Raw genomic sequence first — 23,895 nt, 5'->3', positions numbered from 1 at the left:
TAATTTAACATTTATATATTTTATGTGTTGTGATGTAATTTAATGTTTGTCACCAAAATAAATTAATCATTTATATATTTAAACAGTTTAATTACGTATTCATATATTTAGTTATGGCCCTTAAAGCCCTTCATATATTCACATGAACTCACATTTATTTTAATTTATTCTTATTATTGTTACACTGATGATGGTCTGGGTTAGTAAAACATAGTGAAGTGAAGCAGAATCATGCCAAAGTCTTTTTATTTGATCACCAGTCGAACATTTGATCTTTACACATTTAGAGATGAAACATTCAGAGACAAAGTGAAAACCATCAGGTGGAAACAAAGAAAACGGACGAATCCGAGGAACTTAAATACGAAAAATAGACTTTTTCCATTGCACTTCAGCTTCATAAATACACGTCAGAGGGTAAAGATCCCCCCCGCCCCCGACTGCAACCGCGGTACATTCATTTACCGTCTACGGTCCTGGTTTCATCCATTTCACCGTGGACCAGAGACGCCACGATCACGCCATCGACGGATCCGTGATTAAAGCAAAGAGTCCCACGTTTACGACTGCAGCAGAAACGATCCACTTATTATCGTTTAGGTGATTATTCAGCAACATTTAAGTAAAAAAAAGGACAAATATCCTGTCTACGCTTCTCAGATGTGATGATTTACTGCTTTTAAATAACTGTAAAGTGTTTCAGGCTGTTTTGGGTGAATGAAGTTATATGAATGTGCGTTAAATTACATTTTATTCACTAAGAAATTAACCAGATAATAAGAAAATAATCACCAAATATGGATTGGGGGGTTGCAGTCCGGATGAATCTGCAGATTATTTTCTTCATTAACTGATTTATTCTTTTGTCAGATGTCAGAAAATACTGAAACACGATGACGTGACGTCCATCAGCGGCTCGTTTTGGTGTCATTTCCCTCGTTTGAGCTCTGACTAACGAGGTTTAACCAGTTTATTCAGCAGCTGTTCGTCTCCATGAACCAGCTCTAATATTCTCAGAAGAGCCGTCGATACAAAGTCACATAATCGCACATTTTCTTCCTCTGATTCTCTGAAGTTTTGTTTAAAATCTGCGTTTGTTTTGGCTGTAAACGTGACTCTTATCCCACCGCGTCTCCTCCGTGTGACGTGAGCGCGGCGTGAACCACCCGGTGACGTTAAACGTGCAGATTAAAAAGAGAAAACAAACCTTTTTGTATCTCTAAAAGGACAGAGACACTTTATAAACATGATAACCGGCCGCGTCCGCCACATTCCCATGACTGAAGACTTCTGCTTATAACACTTTATTTCAACAAACGGGCAAAAAAAACACATTTACACAGAATCTGAACCCCAGAGTGTGAACAGCAAAGTGGATCAAACTGATTATGAGCGACGGTGAAACTTTGAATGCTGCCTGGAGACGTCTCATGTCTTTCCAGAGCGGATACACGGGCGTATCAAAGTGCTGTTTGCTTGATTGTGATTTCCTCCTCCACCCCCCCTCCCACCCCTCCAACCCTACCCCCTCCACTTCCTGTGTTTTTCCTCGTCACACGGTCGAACTCGCTCCCGTGTTTCTGTCCGACGCGCTCTCATGTGACGAGTCCACCTCCGACCCCTCGAGTCTGGTGCTACAGTTTGCTCAGTGACTCGACAGGAAGAATGAATTATGATGCATTTTGTGCAGCGAAGAGAAGAAGAAAAACAAGTAGAGTGACACGGCGCCATTGTTTCTGTCCACCGTGTGATCCCAGCAGGAGCGGACGGTCGGACGCCACGGAGCGTGTGCGAACATCCCGAGTCCATGAACAACTGTACAAAGTCTTTTGTCTCTCGTGTCGGCAGCTTTACAGTCTTTAGTGTTACTCGGAGCACAGGCGGGGATGGAGGGAAAAATACCCGCTTACGCATTTCTCTTTTTTAATTTGGTCGTTAAAGTTTCGTATTTGGTCCAGCTCCAGTCTTGGTCCTTGAGAAAGGAAAACCACCAGGTGTTAAAGAGTTGAATGTAAACCAAACACATTTAAACCTCCTCCCTGACTGGTTTTCTGTGATTTCAGTGCTTGGTGTTGATGTCAAAACTACACATCTGTCTATCTTTCTCTGCTTCCCTTCATCTCGTGTTTACCTTTATCATCACATCCTTATTTCAGGGATTTCTTTGCTCATTGTGTGAACACTGAGTCAGTTTGTGCACTTAAATGTCTGAGAATATGATCATTTTTTGACTATTTATATCCCTAAAATATGCTGTGCAATGCTGGTGTTTAAGTAACAAACACATGGTTTCGTACACAAGTTGGATGTTTGAAATATACACGTTTCGCACCAAACACTTCCATCTTGGTAGAAGTTATTTGGCGTTTCATTAAATCTTTGAAACTGTTCTGAAAAGAGCTTTCTGCTTCATCTGTTCTGATCTTAACGGTGTAATTAATGCTCATGTGGATCGTCTGTGTCTCTATAACTAATATGAGCATCAGCGTTCACATTTTAGTTGTGTAACAATGTGCGCCTGTGCCTGTGAGCCTGTTTGCAATGAGCTTAAATGTCACTACACTGCGCCTTTGACGTGAGTCGGCACAAAGTCATTATTGCGGTGGAGGCATCAGAAGAAGCTGAACTGGTGGATCTGTATGGAACCTGAGTGTGTTCATGTTTGTCTATTGAACTGGAAGAACTGTGTTACTGAAGTGTGTTGTCTGCTCATGTGTTTTACTATTATAGATGGCTTGTTGAGGGATTCATTCACAGTTTAAAAACAACAACTGGGACATTTCCTGGGGGCTCCGGTCATCATGTCCAACAGCTGCGTTAAAGAAAGTGAACTCACCACAATGCTCTTGGCCTGTTCGTCAGCAGCCTCCTGCATCAGGCTGGTCAGCTGAGTGAGGTACTTCTGGTTCTCCTGCAGCAGACGCGGTGCAGCGTCACTGAAGGAAAACACACACCGCATGACACCTCTGTGAGTGTACAAAGAAGGAAAAGAACACGCACCGTAACAGCAGTCTTCCCACATGACTGCAGCATGATTATCATCAAACAAACACACTGGGCAAGTAAAGTTCTGTCCGCGGAGTACAAAATGTCCAAGATATGAAACGTGGTTTGTCCCATTTCTTTATGAACAAACAAAACAAATTAATAATAGACGTGAATGGATTTTATGGTGAAGACAGTGAGGCCTTTAGCAGCTGAAGAGAAAGATATTTCCCTCAGAAGTTGGTGGAGAACAAAAAACAGAGAGAATATTGGACCTGAAATTCAAAACAAACAACAAAACTCTTTATCTGCTGGATGTGGGAAACTGTTTTTAACTTACTTTAGGTGATAAAATGTCCTTAAAAGTGTTCACAGCTTGTTTCTGCTGCCCCCAAGTGGCCACTTAGTTTTTAATTCTTACTGCCTAAAGGTGCTTCCACTAAACCCTGACTGAGCTTAGATCTGTTTGACAGATGTTTACAGTTAAACATGAAAAAACAAGGTCGAGGGGGTGAATATTTCCTTTAGAGGTCGGTCACATTCGGGCTCTGAACCCACTCAGCTGATGAGTTACCTGTCATTGGGCCCAGTTAGTGTTGTGAGGTGAGGGGATGTGGGGAGCTGACTGGTTGTGCCGACTGCGACCACTGAGAAACCTGCAGCAGGTTCGACGACTCGGGACTGGCTGCTATCGAGTTTCGTGTCGAGTTTTGAGCCTGCAGGAGAGAGAGAGAGAGAGAGAGAGAGAGAGAGAGAGAGAGAGAGAGAGAGAGAGAGAGAGAGAGAGAGAGAGAGAGAGAGAGAGAGAGAGAGAGAGAGAGAGAGAGAGAGAGAGAGAGAGAGAGAGAGAGAGAGAGAGAGAGAGAGAGAGAGAGAGAGAGAGAGAGAGAGAGAGAGAGAGAGAGAGAGAGAGAGAGAGACAGAGACAGAGAGAGAGAGAGAGAGAGAGAGAGAGAGAGAGAGAGAGAGAGAGATCATACTGATGCATGTAACAAAAACAAACTTGATGCATTCCTTCTACAGGGAGGAAGAGAGGCGGCTTCTCCTCCCGCTGTTTGTGTTTGTAGGCGAGTTTGAGGAGGTTACGGAGAACACAAAGTACCGCAGAGTCACACAACTATGTGGATGATTCATTCATGATGCAAGTCCAAATGTAACCAAGCTCTAGCTCCTTAACTATGAGGATTTCCTGTTTTCCCGTGACTTATCGGACAATAAACTGAATCTTTTTGAGTTTAGGGCACTTGGTTGAACATATAACAGTAATTACTCTGAATACCCCCCCCCCCCCTCAGTGATAACACAGCGACCCTAGAAAGCGTGATCTCTGAGGGCTGACACACTTAAACAAACGCCGCAGAGTCACTTACACAGGCGATCTTCAGTAAATGCCAGAACTCTCTCTGTCTCTTGATCTGCATCTGCATCACTTTGTTGTCCGCGTCCTTGATGCTCTCCAGCGTTTTCTCAATTCGTGGAAACAAGTCAATGATCTTCTGTTTGCTGATGAGGATCTTACTGTGAGGAGTGAGGAGTCGAGACAGGGCAGCCGTTAGCTAACACACAGCGTAGCAGAGTAAAGTGAATTTAAGAGTGAGCCCACAGGTCTGCAGAGTAAATCCCTGTGAGAGCGCTGGACTCTACCTGAGGTGGGTGTACAGATCCTTGAGGACCTTGTCTTGGTTCTGGACCGTCTGGATGATGGCCTTCACCATCTCAGAGCTGTCGCTGCTCACGTCGGGCTCAGGTGCTGACAGAGAAACACATTTCAGGTTTAACAAGTGGATTCTATTAACACTTTATTTTGGTTTTTAAGGAAAAGTATGCCGCTCAATTATAACATGACATTTTGAATGACCAGACATTTAAGATGTTTCTTACTTTTGCATTTCATCTTCAGCTGCTTGTAGAGCTCAATCGCCTTTTCTTCTCTGCAATAAAGTGAATTAAACACATTTAATTACCTACAAGACTGAATTTAAGTTCTGCCATGGAGGAGGCCCGTCTCCTCTCTCTAACACATATGTAACAAAGCATCCTTCACATCCTCTACTGCTCACACAGCCTCACTAATGAAGCACGACTCTCACCATCATTCAGATCACAAAGTAAATCAAAGTCTTTAAGCATGAGGACTGGGGGATAAATGATCAAAGCGTAAACCAGTCTGATCACGGTGCATCCTTGTTGATATCAACCATCCCAACACTAGACTAAAGATTTCTCTGTTTACACAAGTGACTGTGTGGATGAAACACCAGAGGCTTTATTTCTAAAGCACATAAACCCTTGTGTAGATGGGCAGAAATGTGCGGTGGCAAACGTTGGTATTTATAGAAAAATCATTTGCGGAGAAGCGTGCGTATTCCTACGCCAACTATCACTCGTGAGTAGAGCTGCGGCAAAGTTTTTCTGACTCTGGAATCAGCGACACTCGATGGAAACACGAGTTACATTAACTTTAAAATAAATGATAATATAAGACGATACTGTCTGCATCAGTTAAGATGCAGTTTGACTGAATGATCAAGTCTAAATGTTTTTAATCACATGTTTAACTGAATTTTAGAACGGCATACGTTGATAGGTATGTCCGTTTGGCTGAAGTTGTGAAAACGTTTTGTGCCATGTTATAGCAACAATAATGAATTAAAAAGGTAAATTTTGTTAAATACAGTATTTTTTAATTTAATAAATGATGACATTCGTCTGTTCGCAGTCAAATCTGACCCTGCTGAGACAGAAAGGACTGATGTGTGGATCTCACATGTTGCAAATAACGCTCTTTATTTCTTTTCTCACTTCATATAAACACATTTAGAGCTGCCACATTATTCACAGTTTTAAATAGCTCTGGATATTTGATATAAATTTATATATATATTTGTTTTGTGCAGCACATTCATGGTTTTGTGCGAATGCAATGTTTTGGGAAGGATTCTACACACAGTTTTATAAACGAGGCCCCAGATTATGTTGAAAATCAAGTATGAGTTAAGTGGAATTCAAGCATATTTCTAACCTTGAGGAGTTAAAATGAATTTTTCCAAACTTTCAAGACTTTGTATTAAACCTGAGTGTAGTCACAATTTTTAGGAGTATAAGGTGCATAGAAAAGACGCTACAGTCGAGGCTGGGGTTACGTTCTGCATCCATTAGCGTGACTAATGACCTTGAGTGTAAACTCTGCATCGTAAGCGTGTCTCTTAACAGGAGCCATTTTGGGCTCTTTACACAAACACACACATGGAAATGAAACGGCACGCTTCACGCAGTCGTATATCTCAACATGCACCGCGCGTTACTTCTTCTACGGGGGAAAATAGAGTCGGCGGCTGCTCACCGTAGTTGGAGACCTGTTGTGGCTCAATATTGGTCCAAATATAAGGAGCACCGGATTATAAGGCGCACTGTCGGCTTTTGAGTAGTTAGAAGGTTTTTAGGTGCAACTTATAGTGCGGAAAATACAGTAATCTTGATATCCTTTATTCCAGGTAATCTCCCCTTTACTCTTTCCCAGCAGCTTTATGTCTTTGCTGTGAAACTCTCACATTAATCAAAACATCGGTAATGAAGTAAATTAACACTGTGCAGCATTTGAGTAAAAGGTCACAAACGTCATCATTTATGCGATCGTAAATGACTTACAGAGCATAACATCTGTAAACAAGAAGAGCCTTCAGGCTTTAGTTATATCATCACTTCTGCCTTTCAACATCAACAGAACATGGGAGAAAGACTATTATTGATAACTGTTTAGATCACGTGTCGCACTCAGACCACATTAACACTCACAGCTGCTCCATCTTGTCTCCCTGGCGTCGAGCGTACGGGCTCCTCTGAAGTTCCACTATCTCCGAGTGCAGAGCCATGATCTCATCATCCAGATGGCTCACTTCTGCCACCTGCAGGAGGAATCAGGGATCAAGCCACCAGAAGGGTTTGAACCGAGCAACATTACAGCCCGTTTAAATGGGCTTTTAAATATAGTGAAAACATGCGTTACCTGTGCAAAAGCAGCAGCTCGCTCCTCGTTCTCCTGCCAGGCTTTCAGCATCTTTTCAGAAGCTTTAAACAAACACGCACAGCTCGTCAAAAACAAACACCTTGCTCATCACTAACAAAATATTCCCACCTGGAAATGTTCCCCATTAGAGGGTCGAGCTGCCGGTGAGCACTCACATATGCCATAGTGCATCTGATCGCTGTACTTTTCCAGGTCGTACTGGATGCTGCTCTTGAAGAAGTCCAGCTTGGCCTTCAGCTGCTGGGAGAAGCCAAACATGCTGTTCTTACACCGGGTCAGGTTGGTGTTGTAGCGCAGGAGACTCAACCTGGAGGAGGAAGGAGACGATTCAGAGTCAGAGAGGTTCGGAAGGAAGAAGAAGAAGCAGCTTCAGAGCAGAGTCTGTCGTGTGACTCACATCGCAGCCCTTTGTCCTTGGAAAAGCCGGCTGTAGTCATCCTTCAGCCCGCAGATGTAGCTCACTGCTTCACCCCAAACCTTCTTCAGCACCACCAGGGGCAGCTGTGTCTTGGCTTCTTGCACTGCAAAGTTAAAACAAAGACCCATGAGAGCTGCTGCGCTCTAAAACAGAGGAGAAACACTGGAAATACTGCCATTCAGTGGACTAAGTGTTAATCACGATACAAAAAAACCTCATTAGTTACAGACTTGGTTTCATACCCGACAACCTAACGGAGACTGATGAGAGTGATGTGTTAAATGTATTAAAGCTGATGCATTTAACAGGTTGATTGTTGTTTCGTCATGTGCAGACAAATACAGACTCACCTATAGTGTTGACTTTATCAGGCAGTTGTCTGGCACTGAGGGGACCAGAGTACTTGGTGATGCTCTTGTCAAACAGGTAGACGATGTAGCTGTCCCACCCTCTCTACACAGGAGAGGAGAAAACAGCCACTTATACAACCTGCAAATGCATCTCCTGTCACTGAAAACAGCATTGCTGATTGATTCAAAGTCCCTCAGTGCACATACAGGAGTGTGTGAGAGCCAACACACCTGCAGACGCAGCATTTTCTGCATCATTTGAGCTTTTCTAGCACTGAGACAAGTCTTTTGCACACCTATTCCAGTCTTTGTAAGGGTTCCAATGGGGGTTACTAACATAAAATAGTTTGTTTTTTGTTTCATTAGCAGTAGGAAACAGTAGAGAAATGACAGGACATGAAGAGGGAGAGAAACTACATCATACGTGGGGATGTTGCCAGTACATGGTTGGCATCTTAAACCCTTGAACCACCAGGACGTCCCCCCTGATGAAGGTATTAACTCCAACAGGAGTGTTACAGAGTCAACTCACCACTCCATCTAGGACACACTGCGCAGCAGGCTTCCTGGGATCCAGTGACACTCCCGTCTCCTGCAGCAGCTCCTGGTTCACCACTTCGATCTTGGTCTCGCCCTCGATGCGCTTCTGCAGACTGTGGAGACTTTCCTCGTGAGTCAGCTGGAAAGAGTGGACCTGAGCTGTGGTCATGTTCAGGATGTGGACGACCTGGAGAGACACAGGAGGAAAAAAACAGCTTAACACAAAGTCAAAGGTCATCATTTACTGGAATGTTTGGTACAATGAAGACCACAACTCCACCAATTAAGTACAAAAATATCTAATCGATGCAGCAGAAGCGGAGATAGTTTAGTGTTGTATTAAAGTATTATAAGTATATATAGTATATAGAATCGTGTCAACACTGTCAAAAATGACATTCAATCAGTTACAAGAGAAATATGTAAATGCTGTTTGACCCAGATACAACTGGCTCAAACGCACAGATGAGTCTTCAGATAAAACTCTGGCAGTAAAGTGGTTTTTCCAGCATGACACGGCTCGCCTCGACGCTCCAGCCCAGCACAGCAGGGATCTACATTTCCACTGCAGGGCTTCCTGCTTGAAGGCTTTTCAGGGGCTACAGCTCGAGGATAGCTCTGTGTCTTTTGGCTGTTTTTGTATTTTTAAACATCATAGAAGTATTTCTCATGTCACAGAAGAGAGAGAGAGAGAGAGAACGAGAGAGAGAGAGGGAGAGGGAGTGAGAGAGAGAGGATGATGAGCAGGAAAAGGCTGCAGGTCGGATTTGAACGCGGGGCACTGCCAAGGACACTATATGGGGCACACACTGGGTGCAGTATGGAGATCCCCGGGAGACTGCCGGAGACAATAACCTTATATTTTTAGTTTCATAAAATGCACCCAAACTAAAGAAGATGTAGGATATAACTACAGAAGCTGCAACTTTTGATGTTACTGCTTAAACAGCTAAGCGCTGGATAAACATATTTCATTTCCTATGAATACTTCACAATAAAAGCCCCATGTTGTTTTGTTATTTGATGAAGAAATCAAAAATCTTGGCACATTTAAAACTATCTTTCTCTCTGGTCTCCTGCGCAGACATGCGTCAAGTCTTAACTGTTCGATTTGAACCTAACTAAAAAGAGTAACTGGTACCATCCACAACTTTTGCGAATAGAAAAACAAAAAACAGTGGATGGAGAAACAGCAAACTCACCTTCATACTCAGTATCTGCTCCAGCACTTCAAAGCACATGGGTTTCTTTGAGTCAAGGTTGACTTTGCCTCCTCGCTGGACAGGATCCCACTTTAACATCAGCTGCAGCAGAGCTTCCATCGACTCCAGCAGTGTCCTAAATAACAGCAGTTAAAACGTGTGTTCAAGGAGAGAAGCTGGCACCAGACACTGTCCAAACATGTGGCTTTGAGACCACTGTCATCTGAGTGACTATTGCACAACAATGTACTCCCATTCACTCCCATTGCTGAGGGAAAGTGAGTCACAGGGGTCCTAACCTGCTGAGGTTGTTGGGGTAGGGCAGGTGTGTGGAGAACCGGACTTCTCCGTTCTGTTCCTCTACAGCCATGATGTCTTTCGGACCTTTGTTCCTCACTTTGCTGGCCCTGTGGATGAGAAGACACACGTTAGTTCCACATCTTAAAATGATCCAGGTTTATTTTTAACACGGAGCAAAACAAATTGGAAAATTAAAAGTTTCAAATGTGGTTTCACTTCCAAATGGACTTGTTAGTCATGGAAGAAGCTGTTTCCATTAATGTAGAGAATTATATTTATTAGAAAGTAAGTTTTACTGAATCTACGAATATGTTTATCATGCCTGTGTGTTCAGATTTCATTAAGTTCTCCATTTCCTTGCAGGACTCATCCCAAAGGATCGATAAAGAGAAGTCTAAGTCTAAGTTATGAGTCTGAAACAAACTCTTTCATCAGACAATGAGGGTTTGTAGGTAATTAAATTGCCTTCATGGTGGCGTGTCACACCCTCTGCTGCTGCTTTAACTGCTGACTCTGCTGGTGAGCGGCCAAACCAGCAGACCAATCTATAATAACAAGTGTCCCGTTGTTTTCAGAAGACCAGCATGCACCTGTCTCTCTCACATCTCTCGGTAGCTCAGGAATTCCCTTTCACTCCACCGCTGCTGCTGCTGCAGACGGACAAGGTGAACCAAGGGGACTGTTCTTTAATTCATGAGCCAAGTGAAGTCTCCAACATGCTTTAAGTCAATCACTCCTGCACATGTCTTCATGTTTCAGGTCAACTCACCACTGCACGGGTTGCAGGTTGTGCAGGAATGGACGGAAACCACAACTGCATTCAAATACCATCGTGCCAAAGCTCCAGTAGTCCACAGTAACAGTGTACGGCTTATTCTCAAACAGTTCAGGCGCCTGCAGATGAAAAAAGTGGTGCTTTTCAACAGGATACATTTGATCCACGACAAATTTAGCATCTCTACATTTGTGATGGCAGGACGATTATGATGATTACATAATTAAACGTGTAACGAGTCATAGATTATATAAAACTGGGTGGATGTGAGGATAAATAAATAACTTGTTTACCAGGTACTGAAGCGTGCCAACGAAGGAGGTGCACAGACTGCCCTGGTCCAGGTCTTTAGCGTAGCCCAGGTCGATGATTTTGTGAACCAGCTGCAGAAGAAGAAAAACTGAATACGAGACGGTTTCTTCAAGATGTGAAGTCAAAGAGAACAAAGCCGGAAAGCTTCCGTTTACCTTTCCGTTGATATCTTGCAGCACTATGTTTTCAGGTTTAAGGTCTCGGTGTATGATCTTGTTTTCGTGCAGATACTGGATACCAGATCCTGGAGCAGAAGACGGGAGGTTTAACTGGATGATAAGACACGTCTGAATGAACAAGTCGCACACAGAAAAACACTGGACGTACCGACATCGTTGAGTAATGAAAGCACTTCGCTCTCTTTCAGCCCGCAGCAGTTTTCAGGTTTGCTCAGCATCTGTAACCCACACAGACACAACTCTATCACATCCGCAGTGAATCCACATTACATGACAGAAAGAAGGGAAAATCCACCTCACACATACAACATGCTATGATTGTGTGAACATTACATTAACTTAGCTGTTGCTTTTATCCAACAGACTTACAACCAGAAAAATTGCGTATCACAGCGAACATCTGTAAAGTAGAGAGACATATCCTTTATACTCTGCTGGTTAGACGTCTGTTCTGTCTCCTCATGCTGTCTTGTACTTAGTTTAATTACTCATCATTCAGTTGTTGTACTTTACATATATTCCTGTCTCTGTTGTCAGAAAACTAAATGAGCGATGAAGATTTTATAACCAAGCTATGATCAGGATGCACACTTTTACTCTCTCTGATGTTTTCACGTCCCAAAGGCATTAAAACTGGAGTCTTACAGGTAAAACAAGGAGTGACACCAGCAAAGCCTTTTCCCGTCTACACAGATGTGAGGTTGGTGCTTTTAGGGCGCACTCACACTGTGCCTCCGTACCGTGCCCAAGCACGTTTCAGGGCTAAAGTCTAGTTCCTTTGACCAGTGTGAGTGCAACCGTACTGCATCTAGGAGCGGCACGCTTGCCGTCCACGGCCCGTTTGGGAGAGGTGGGCTTTTGTCAAGCACGTGTACGAGCACGAGCGTGCGCACGTGTACGAGCATGAGGCCTACGGCGGCTCTGAGGTCATTTCCTGTGCGCCTGTTGGGACGTAGAAAAAAGAAGGAGGGACCATGCGCGGACATTTCAAACAATGGCGGTGAAAGGTTCACGTTGGTGTGATGCGGAGGTGGAGTGTTTACTGCAGATTTGGTCGATGAAAAGATTCAAAAACAGTCGACAAGACGCACAAAAACTCTGAGGTCTACGGAAAGATCTGGAAACAAAGAGACGCATCGCCATGACGTCATCAATGCGTGTGACGTGTTACGGCGTGATGACGTATAGGCAGCAAGAAGCATTCTCCGAGGCCCAGGTAGTGTGAGTACAAACGGGCCTGGAGGGGGGGGACGAGGACCCTAAAGCACGTAAAAAACCCAGCTTGATTTGGACGTGTATGCTTCCAGACCCTCACCTTCCTCAGGTCTCCCCTGGAGCAGTACTCCATGGCCAGCAGGGGAAGATCATTTAAGGCTATGTGCCCCATTTCTTCCGGGACATCTCGAGCTGTCACCACATTGATGTGATTCAACCTGAGTGAGAGCGAAGGAGGAGTCAATACATTATGATTTAATGAAGCCCATACAGATTGTGCACAGTCACGCACTGAATGTTTCCTTTGGATAATTAGTATTATGTCATCATGACTCCAGAACATCACAGTATAATGTCCTTAAATCACGCCCACGGGAGGAAAGTACATTAAAAAAAAGGTCTAACTTTTTCATGATCTGGATTTCTCTGCTCCATCTGTCCTTATTCCTTGGTGTGAGCTCCAGACGGCACATTTTCACAGCTAGTTTTTCATTTGATTCCTACAAAAACAGACAAAGAGAAAATCCATTATTATTATATCAGAGCATAAAAGAAAACCCCTAAATAGCAAGTTTGTGTGTAATTCTGGAGGAGCTGTTTCACCCTCTTCAAAAAATGTCACAACAAACAGAGTACTGGATTTAAACCCAATAAGAAGTAAGTTCTAAGGCAGGTGTGTCAAACTCAGGCCCGTGGGCCAAATCTGGCCCGCGATGTAATTATATTTGGCCCCAAAGATCCTATCAAGGTTCTCTGAGAGCTGGCCCGCGAGTATAAAGCACATCCACGTCTACTTTACTGTTCACACACATGAGCATCCATGCTACCAGTCTCTGCAGACACACTGAATCCACCCCTCCCCAAAAATGACCAAAAGAAAGATGGAGGACAGGAGCTTTCAGCAGATGATCTGTGTCTGAAGGTAAAGACCATTTTTTTAGTAAAGAAAGATGAAAACACCACCAAAAAGTGATGTAACAACTAAAAACAGACGCAAAACACCACAAAAACATGACAAAATTACTATAAACAGACAAAAAAACACCACAAAAACATGACAAAATTACTAAAAACAGACCACAAAAAAAAGTGAAAAACCGACTAACAACAGATGAAAACACCCCAAAAACGACCCAAAGAAAGATGGAGGACAGGATCTTTCAGCAGATGATCTGTGTGTGAAGGTAAAGAGCTGTTTGTCACCGTGGCTGTAACCAAAGAATCAAACACAAGAAACACCACGACAAGAACAAGGAGCTGCACTGGAAAGGTTCAACGTTACACATCTGGAGAGAAGGAACACATGCACATTTGAAGTCTTTTTTTTTTGGTTTTTCAGTAAAGAAAGATGAAAACACCACAAAAAAGTGATGAAAAGACTAAAAACAGACGCAAAACACCACAAAAAGTGAAATTACCTACTAAAAACAGATGAAAACACCAAATAAACGTGAAAAAATGACTAAAAACAGATGAAAACACCAAATAAATGTGAAAAAAACGACTAAAAACAGAGGCAAAACACTACAAAAACGCCCCAAAGAAAGATGGAGGACAGGAGCTTTCAGCAGATGATCTGTGTGTGAAGGTAAAGAGCTGTTTGTCACCGTGGCTGTGACCAAAGAATCAAACAGAAGAAACACCACGACAAGAACAAGGAGCTGCACTGGAAAGGTTCAACGTTACACATCTGGAGAGAAGGAACACATGCACATTTGCAGTCTTTGTCCCAGTTTTTAAATTTGTCCCACTGTGAATTTGAGTTTGACACCGCTGTTCTAAGGTGTTCACTTGTTAGTGTTACATGGCTGCAGTGTCAGGGTTATGCGGCTCTAACACTCACATGATGCTGGTACAGGTAAACATGGGCAAAACCGCCCATTCCCAGCCTCTCTTTCAGCTCCCACGCTCCGCAACTCTGGTTCTGCCTGAAGGGAGGTTTCTCCATTGTGTTGTCAGGCGGCAGGCGAGCTGGACCAAAGAGGAGAAAGAACGTTTACAATGACTGATAAGGCATTTCTGGTTTAAAAGGCTGATTGAGATGTTTAAATTCCTACCTAGCTTATGGCAAGAATCCCACTTCTCTCTGTTAGATATCCAAACACTTTTGCCATTCATGGGTATCAGGCTTTCAATTAGACTTAGACTTGCTTTACTGTCATTTAATAAATACAACATAAGTGCACATAGTAGATGAAATTTCAATAAGTTGGCTCACAAAAAAATATCTAACATACAAATATTCACAGAATATAAAAAGCTGACATCAATTAAGAAAGGTTCAAATAGTATATGCTTTAAAAAGTCCAATGATACAGAGTGCCATGGTGATGATATTGCACAATTATAGAGATTCACAATTACAATTACAAATCTGGAATGGATTTTCATTTGAGATATCTGTAATTCAAATTATGACTAGTAACAATTATGACAATTGGATTGTGTAGATATCTGAAATGAGTTTGCCCTTAGTAAGAATTGCATTACAGATATCCAGAATGATCTTTATAGATATCTGAAATATAATGATACATATATAGAGTTGAAAGCTCAGTTAGTACTTGTAAGGATGTCATTGTGGATACCTGAAATGTTCTTTTGGACCAGAAACAACTGAATTAAAGACATCTGCAATGTGTCAGGACATGGCTACATCCTGGATCACCTGCAAAGCTGATGTCACATTAACATTGATGCCTATTTTGTGATGATTTGACACAACTGCTTTATTTAAGTAGTGATAAAAGTCTGAATAACTGTTTATTTAGATTGGTTAACTGGAGAACAGCCTGCTAACAGCTAACCAACGGCTACATCATCGGATTAGAGAGCAACTAACGGCTACATCAACGGATTAGAGAACAACTAACGGTACATCAACGGTTTAGTCAACAACCAACGGCTACATCAACGGTTTAGTCAACGAACGGCTACATTAACGGTTTAGTCAACCAACGGCTACATCAACGGATTAGTCAACAACCAACGGCTACATCAACGGCAGCTACAAACATTCCAGGAAATACTCTGCGCCGCCGAGTTAGCATTCAGGGAAATGAAGGCTACGACGCCGCTTCAGTGACGTTTAAATGAACGTTTCCGTTGCTGGAGCGACTTTAAAACTTACTTCGTGTTTCTATGACAGTGTCATGGAGCCGTGTTTCGGTGTAACTGCGTGCTGTCCGGTTGTTTTTCGGTGTCAACGCAGCACCAACGGCAGCAGCTCGAGACTGTGTACTTTCCTCTGTGACGTCACCAGAACCCCCCCGGTTGTGTTTCGTGAAAATGAAACAGCGGCGCGTTCAAGAACACGCGAGCCTGCTGCGTTCAAGCGACGCTAAAACTGTTAAAAACACCACATTAAACAGTAAATCAGGGGCGGTCGATATTGTATTTTTGAGGTCAATACTATGGAAGCCAATTTCTGACTGTTGTGAAATAAAAACCCTAAAAAATATTGACTTATTAACTGCAGAGGCGTTTCTAAGGGGTGGTCTGATACTCCAGCCAAGGTGCCACCCCAGTCAGAGACCTATGGGGGCATCTTTAAAGTGAAATTCTGGCTTAAAATCATCCCATGGTCTTTTTTTGCACTTACATACATCAAATAAGCCATCAAGTCTGTTTTTTTTTCTGTGTAACAACTATTAACAGAGAAATCCAGGAGAGTCGCTAACAGCCGGACGTGGCTAGCAGTGATTAGCTTGAGGCAGTAAGGTGAAGCCATCAAAACATCTTTTTTAACCACTAATGCTGCTGAAAATAACAGCAAACCTCTGCAGCAGCATGAGAAGAGTCCCTGCACACACAACAAAGCAGCAACAGCGTAGTTAGTGAAGCCAGAGTTTATTAAAAGAGTGCTTTAAAGACTTACCTACTGGCCCCTGTACCAGCTCCTCTCATAGTAAAGTCCATTACAGTGGATTACCAAAGTCAATCCCAAAGGAAGGAGCCCATTGGTGCTTTGTTTTGTGTGTAGTGACTCTTCTCATGCTGCTGCAGAGGTTTGCTGTTATTTTCAGCAGTATTAGTGGTTAAAAAAGACCTTTGAATGCCTTCACTGTACTGCCCCGAGCTAATCACTGTTAGCCAAGTCCGGCTGTTAGCGACTCTCCAGGATTTCTCCATTAATAGTTGTTAAGTTGTTGTTGGGATGATTGTACACTGGAATTACACTCTAAGAGTCTGTAACAGCTTCAAGTTGGTGCAGATAGCGGTTTCATAAGAACCTGAATGATCTAACGGATCCATCTGTACCAACCACCTCATGCTAGTTTATCTAAACGGAGGCTAAACAATAGTTAGGCTAAATGTTGGCGAGGGATAAACTGACATTGTTTCCCTCTGTCGTCATTTTAAATCTGTTTTTAACCATTTCGTGTAGCTTTGTCATACGTTTTTGTCTTAGTGGTCATTTTGTGTCTATTTCCAGTCATCTAGCATCTCTTTGTGGTCGTTTTGGGTAATTTTGTGTAAACTCGTAGTCATCTAGCATCTCTTTGTGGTCGTTTTTGGTCTATTTCCAGTCACCTAGCATCTCTTTGTGGTCGTTTATTCGTCGTTTAGTGTATACTTGTGGTCATCTAGCTTCTCTTTGCGGTCGTTTTGCATCCCTGTCGTCAGTTTCTTGTCTCTTTGTGGTCGTTTATTCATCGTTTTGTGTGTTCTTGTAGTCATCTAGCATCTCTTTGTGGTCATTTTGCATCCCTATAGTCAGTTCTTTGTCTCTTTGTAGTCATTTTGCTTCCCTATAGTCAGTTTTTTGTCTCTTTGTGGTCATTTTCGCATAGTTTTGTGTGTACTTTAGCATCTCTTTGTGTTCATTTTGTGGGGTTTTTTCAGCAACACTTTGAGTCAGGGCCCCTGGACCTGTGCCTGGTGGACTCGTTCAGTAATTCTTCCATGGCAATACCAATGTTTGGACGATAAATCTGTAAATCGATAAATGCAGCAAAATGATCCCTGTCAATGATGCATTAACGTATATTATTGGATCATGTCTCAGTATTTAATCCCCTCTGAAATACACAGATTCCTTTATTCAATGACGTTCGGACACGTTGAACCTTTCAAAACACTTTTATTTTCACCTGCTGTGCCTCCCAAAAAGAGAAGCTCACAAACAACATTTCCTTGGTGAGTTTTTAACAAGGCAGTGACACGTGTAGCTCACTGTGCGTGTAGCGTATTCGATGAACGTTGCCTCTTACCTGCACCGGTCTTTAAAAAACACTGAGACGGATCCGATCTAACATGTAAAAAGATTCGTATGCGCCGGCTCGATTCTCTAAAACACAACAGCGTACGACAGCAGTTAAATAGCCTTCAGTCACATTGAGAAAGGAAACAAAAACCATGAAGAAATGTTTGACCTACCTTAAATATTAACCCTTCATTTAATACTCTAACCATAATATAAATGAAAACAGGCCATAATATCTCATGCTTTATTTACATTCAGAAATGAGGCGTTCATGGGTGCAAATAAGAAGGGGTTTGTTTCACCGCTGCAGGCATGCACTGCTGCTTCAAACAGAGGTGTTATCTCCACCGCTGTGGACGCAGTACGACAGGGTGACTTTCACCGGAGCATCGCACAGCCGTCACCAGGGGAACCAGACATTTCCATGCTAACCAGCGCCATGGAGACGCTGCAGCTGCTCTTTGATGTGAGTGAGGGGAGAGAGAGGAGAGTTTGTCAAGGTGGAGGATCTGAAGAAGTGCATCTACGCTGCACGGAGAACACAGACCCGTCAAGGTCTCCGCTTACGTGTTACTCATGAAACTGATAATGCCTTTGAATTAGGGAAGGCACGATTACACACAATGACTGAACCCTCTTCTTTTATTTGATGGAGCCAATTAAAGAGTAAGGAGTGGCTGAAAGAGTTTGTTGCATGGGCATTAAACGTCGCTGTGCATGTGTTTATCATTTATGACACGTGTAAGGACTCTTCTCATGCTGCTGCAGAGGTTTGCTGTTATTTTCAGCAGTATTAGTGGTTAAAAAAGACCTTTGAATGCCTTCACCGTACTGCCACGAGCTAACAACTGTTAGCCACGTTAGCGACTCTCCCAGGATTTCTCGGTTAATAGTTGTTACACTAAAAAAATGGTCTCAATGGTTTATTTGATGCATTTAAGAGCTGAAAAAGACCCTGGGATGATTGTACCCTGGAATGACACTCTAAGAGTCTGTAACAGCTTGGTGCAGATATCGTTTCATAAGAACCTGAATGATCTAACGGATCCATGGATACCAACCACCTCATGCTAGTTCATCTAAACAGAGGCTAAACAATGATCTAAAGTTAGGCTAAATGTTGGCGAGGGAGAAACTGACATCGTTTCCCTCTGTCGTCATTTTAAATCTATTTTATCTCTTTATCTTGAATCTGCTTTGTCGTATGTTTTTGTCTTTGTGGTCATTTTGTGTCTATTTCCAGTCATCTAGCATCTCTTTGTGGTCGCTTTGGGTCGTTTTGTGTGTACTTGTGGTCATCTAGCATCTCTTTGTGGTCATTTTGCATCCCTGTAGTCAGTTTTTTGACTATATTGTTATTTTCAGCAGTATTAGTAGTTAAAAAGACGTTTTAATGCTTTCACCGTGCTGCCCGAGCTAATCAGTGTTAGCCACGTCCGGCTGTTAGCGACCCTCCTGGATTTCTCCGTTAACAGTATTTACACACAAAAAACTGTCTCGATGACTTATCGGATGAGTGTAAGTGCTGAAAAATTATGATTTTATGACTGAATTACACTTTAACATCGTTGTGCATGTTATTTATCAACCATAACAACAACAAATCTAAGTTTCATCATTTAAGAGCCTCTTTATTCATGACATTTCTAATCAGCGGGACCTTTTCATTCATGATTACCTTATGTAAGATTGTTTTTTTACCATGATAGATGAGTCCTATCTGTTACATTTCCTATTAAAATGTACGGTAAAGTGATTCCAGGGTGTTTTAGTGCCATTTTAAGAGTTTTAAGGGATTGGATAATCCTGATGTTATTGATTTAAATGTATGGATTTAGCTTGTTGAAACGACAAGTGTTAAAGATGGTACAGTTTGTGTGCAATCGAATGATTGTAATGACACAAAATGGTGCTTTTCCAGTCAGAAGTAATCACAAACGATAGCTGCTGGAGTGTGGACTCAAATACATTTGAGGATAAAACCGCAGAAGGGCCTTTGAGTTTATTAATAACGTGTTTCCGTGATGTAACCGAATGAATCTGAGCTCATCATCCTTCCCCTCAGTTCACCGTGAATGACATTCAACATGAGTCCGGCTGCTCCTCGACAGGTCGGACACTTCATAAACAGCAGCGTCAAACTCTATTAATAAATACAAGAGCTGCGATGTCGACGTTATATAACCGGGGAAAGGTACAAGATGGCGGCCATGGCAACAACATCCACACACACACCTTTGTTTCCAACCAGAGAAGCAGAGGACGAGATGAGATGTAGATAATATCTTCATTATTGGTGAATTGTCCCAAACAAACTCAGTTTCACGTCACAGGAAACAAAGAAAAGAGGGACGCACTCGTGACCGAGAAGCTGGAAATGGGAACGCTTGGCTTTAAAAAACGACTTTCACAGTTGCGACTTTCTGTAGATCGACTAATCCGATCTGAAACTGCAGGCAGAACGTGATTTAGAGGCAAACACAGAGCGAAGCTTAAGCCCGGATATGTCCCAAACACAAAGTCACACATTTAGAGCGAACAACAGGAGAACGGATGCAGACGAAGGAGCGTCAGACAAAATGGCGACCGGCTGGAGAGTTCTGCACAGAGCGCTGCCGTGGGGATGCACGATGTGTGTGTGTGTGTGTGTGTGTGTGTGTGCACCGATCAACGGCTCTGTCAGACCTATCGGCGGCGATCAGTATCGGCGTATACGTTGTTCGATATGATAAATACTTTGCTGGGAAATTTCTCAGAGAGGAAAAATAAATAGCCGAGAGCATGAACTCTGTATAAGTGTTGGGGTTAAATCTGGAATATTGCCGAATAGGTGCTTATTCTTTTTGCTTTGATACTAAAGTAAAGCAAACTCTCCCGACTCCTGCTGCTGCTGCTGCTGCTGCTGCTGCTGTATGCAGGGGCGCAGGTCTGATGTCCGGATTGGGGGGGTGAGGGGGTTGGGGGAGGCACAGAAGTGATTATTTCTTTTGCCCGTATGCGACTCATACCATGCCGCCATGAATCAAATCTTTGTAGCTCGCCTTATCATTCAGAAATGCTGGTATATTAGCCGGATAGAGCGTCGATGCTTATGTAGATGTGTCTGTGTGCAGCTCAACATGTGCGCCTACCGAACGAGCACTTATTCCCAATGTGTTTTCAGGTAAAGTGACCAGGAAACTGATCCACAAGAGGGCTGAGAAGTACCACCAGGAGTACAGGCAGATGTACAGACGCCTGAACCGTACTGCCCGCAAAGTGGGAAACTTCTATGTTCCAGCAGAGCCCGAACTGGCATTTGGTGTCAGGATCAGAGGGTGAGTGGTGCCAAGTGCTCTGTTTGTTAGGCAGGACCTTTTTAGCAGCATTGACATGGATTACTGGAGATCCAACAAGATGTGATGCTGCACATGGACTCAGTGGCTGTTCTTACCTTTCTCATTTATTTGTCCTAAACAGCCGACAGCAGGTATCACTGCTTACTTTCTTTCTTTCTTTCTTACTTTCTTTCTGTAATGCATTTTAATTCATGACATGTTGTCCTGTGAAGCACTTTAAGTCTGCCTTGTGTATGAAAAGTGCAATACAAATAAAGTTGCCTTGCCTACCTTACTGTTATATTAGTAAATCAATACTTTATTTAACTGTTATATTAGCAAATCAATACTTTATTTAACTGTTATATTACAAATCAATACTTTATTTAACTGTTATATTAGTAACTCAATCCTTTATTTAACTGTTATATTAGCAAATCAATACTTTATTTAACTGTTATATTAGTAAATCAATACTTTATTTAACTGTTATATTAGCAAATCAATACTTTATTTAACTGTTATATTACAAATCAATACTTTATTTAACTGTTATATTAGCAAATCAATACTTTATTTAACTGTTATATTAGTAAATCAATCCTTTATTTAACTGTTATATTAGCAAATCAATACTTTATTTATTTGTTATATTAGTAAATCAATACTTTATTTAACTGTTATATTAGCAAATCATCATTTTACCTAACTGTTATATTAGTAAATCAATCCTTTATTTAACTGTTATATTAGCAAATCAATCCTTTATTTAACTGTTATATTAGCAAATCAATCCTTTATTTAACTGTTATATTAGTAAATCAATCCTTTATTTAACTGTTATATTAGTAAATCAATACTTTATTTAACTGTTATATTAGTAACTCAATACTTTATTTAACTGTTATATTAGTAAATCATCATTTTAAGGGTCATGTGATGTCTCCTCACTTCAGTTCTTCTCTATCTTCCTTCTCTCCCAGCGTACGGGACTTTATGCACGATTAACTGATATTGATGAATATTAAAATATGAAGCTCTAAGCAGGTTGTGAACAACTAACTGATTGTGTTTTTACGACGCCAGTTATGCTGCAAACAACACCAGCACAGGTCTGAGAGCACGATAAACACAACACAAGTTGACCCAACACTGTTATTTCAATCATTTCTGTTTAGATGTGGATCTAAAACGTGAAGAACGTGAAGTCTGAAAATACATTTGTTCATTTTGAATCGTTTAGGGTCTTTTTATCGGGTGGGACGGTTCGTGTGTCTCAGACCTGCACCCATGTCTGTGTGGAGCAGACGCGTTCAGTGTAACCGGACGAGCGGTGGATGAGTCGGCCTTCACATTTTTCCATCATTTAAAAAAAAAAAACCTTGTTAGAGACGGAAAATATTAGTTTTTCTTATGCGACCTCTGTACAGTACTGATACTTAGCTATTTATTGTATTTTTATCTAATCCACATCGTGCATCCCGAGCTTCCAGCACAGTCGCACACACACACACACTCACACACACACACTCTGACATCCACACACACATGGCAGACAAGCAAACAAACAACAACACGGATAAAACAAACAGCCGTTGTGTCATTTAGCCCTCAGGTGAGCGGGGGATGCCATGCATATCACTGCAGCTGCAGCAGGTGTGACTATGGCTGATGAGTGTTGACAGCTCCCTCTGCTGGTTGGTGTCATTTTAAAGCCTGAGTAGAAAATGGCCGTAATGCTATGAGGCGTCCACGGCTACCACAACATTACACGCTTCACGCTTCAAACCAGGCCGCTCCTAATATTTTTTTTTTACATTCTCCACCTTTTTTCATGCACGCTGTCAAACGACCCTGATCCCTTTAAAATCATGCTATTAGCCGACCATGCGCTGTCTTTGGATTACTTCCCACGGCAGCGGAAATCCTCTTTTTTCCCACCGCCACGTGTGTGTAATCCCGCCACAAACACTTACTAATCTTCGATAGGTACATAGGCGTCACTGTAATACTCATATTGTGCTGAATTATTACCACCATGTAAGAAAAAAAACAACAACAACACATGATTATCGTGTAGCGCTTCTGGGACTCTAACGCGTCTTCACGCTGTTTGAATATATTGTAAATATATATCCTACAATATAAGCTGATGGTGCGTTATATCTATACAACACATCCCGGAGGTCTACAAAGAGTATGGATAACATATTTTTCCTTTTCAATATCATATTTCATCATACACTTGACATACACGGGAGGAATAGGCTCAACATCCACAGACGACTGTAAAATACTGTAAAAATATTGAAAAAACAAGAACATTCAGGGTCTGCCTGGTGAGTGTTAAAACAGGGTTCATAAATGAGAGGCTATAGGTACGGACGGAGATTACACGCGCTGGATGTGGCACCGGCATGAGGACAAAAAGGACCTAAACGAGCCCAGAGAACAGGGTTTTTCGCCGCTCTCAGTTTCGCCCTCGAAGAAGTAAAGAGGCCTAAAAGAAGCAGTGCTGGATGCAGGCATGCGGATCACTGGAGAAAACAACATTCGGCCGAGAAAATAGAAAGAGAACAGAAGAACACCACGGGACAGAAGCCAGAAGCAACTGAGAACGAGATCTCCTGTTCAGGTAGAGCGAGAAAGACCTCCGGAGATGAGACGCGCTCGCTGCACACCAGGAGTTCTGCCGGCGTCGCCTCTGATTGGAGCTGCGACGTCTCCTCATGTCTAACCGCAGCCTCGACGACCCGTCCACGTGTGTTGTGCGCGGCCCGTGGAGTCTGCTCGACGCCGCCTTCACTGAAACGGGAGCTAAAAGCTGCGATGTCCGACTCCCGTGTGGAATGTGAACACGCCGCGGCGATGTGGCGAAAAAACAAGGAGCTGGAATGTAAATGGCTCCGTGAGACTCGGTGACGTTTGCATCAAAAATCAAAATCAGAGCGGCGCGAGATCGACCGAAATCATCAGTCGACCAAGGTGTGATGTTTTCAAATGTTTGGTCCCAAGACAAAAGGTGGGAGAACGTGGCTGCAGAGGTGCCTTAAAGAAGAAAAGGTGAGG

General features: G+C 42.5%; 1 protein-coding gene across 1 annotated transcript; it reads right to left on the bottom strand.

Moving 5' to 3' along the window:
• Positions 1–1,540: 1,540 nt before the first annotated feature.
• On the bottom strand, positions 1,541–15,556 carry LOC310961192 (inhibitor of nuclear factor kappa-B kinase subunit alpha-like). The gene is given in 24 exon segments (XM_083933182.1): positions 1,541–1,972; positions 2,837–2,936; positions 3,560–3,597; positions 3,600–3,701; positions 4,356–4,503; positions 4,630–4,735; positions 4,867–4,916; positions 6,781–6,890; positions 6,992–7,053; positions 7,168–7,319; positions 7,410–7,533; positions 7,781–7,883; positions 8,313–8,507; positions 9,523–9,658; positions 9,822–9,929; positions 10,592–10,716; positions 10,891–10,980; positions 11,065–11,153; positions 11,237–11,306; positions 12,404–12,521; positions 12,709–12,803; positions 14,147–14,274; positions 14,361–14,458; positions 15,434–15,556. Coding segments are annotated over 23 exon segments (2,376 nt in total). The 5' UTR covers positions 14,422–14,458; positions 15,434–15,556; the 3' UTR covers positions 1,541–1,906.
• Positions 15,557–23,895: the final 8,339 nt, after the last annotated feature.

Source organism: Echiichthys vipera (assembly GCF_963691815.1).
Source record: "Echiichthys vipera genome assembly, chromosome: 18".
NCBI classification, from domain to species: Eukaryota; Metazoa; Chordata; class Actinopteri; order Perciformes; family Trachinidae; genus Echiichthys; species Echiichthys vipera.
The sequence above is the reverse complement of the archived record's forward strand: the minus strand, read 5'-3'. Positions and strand labels throughout refer to the sequence as shown.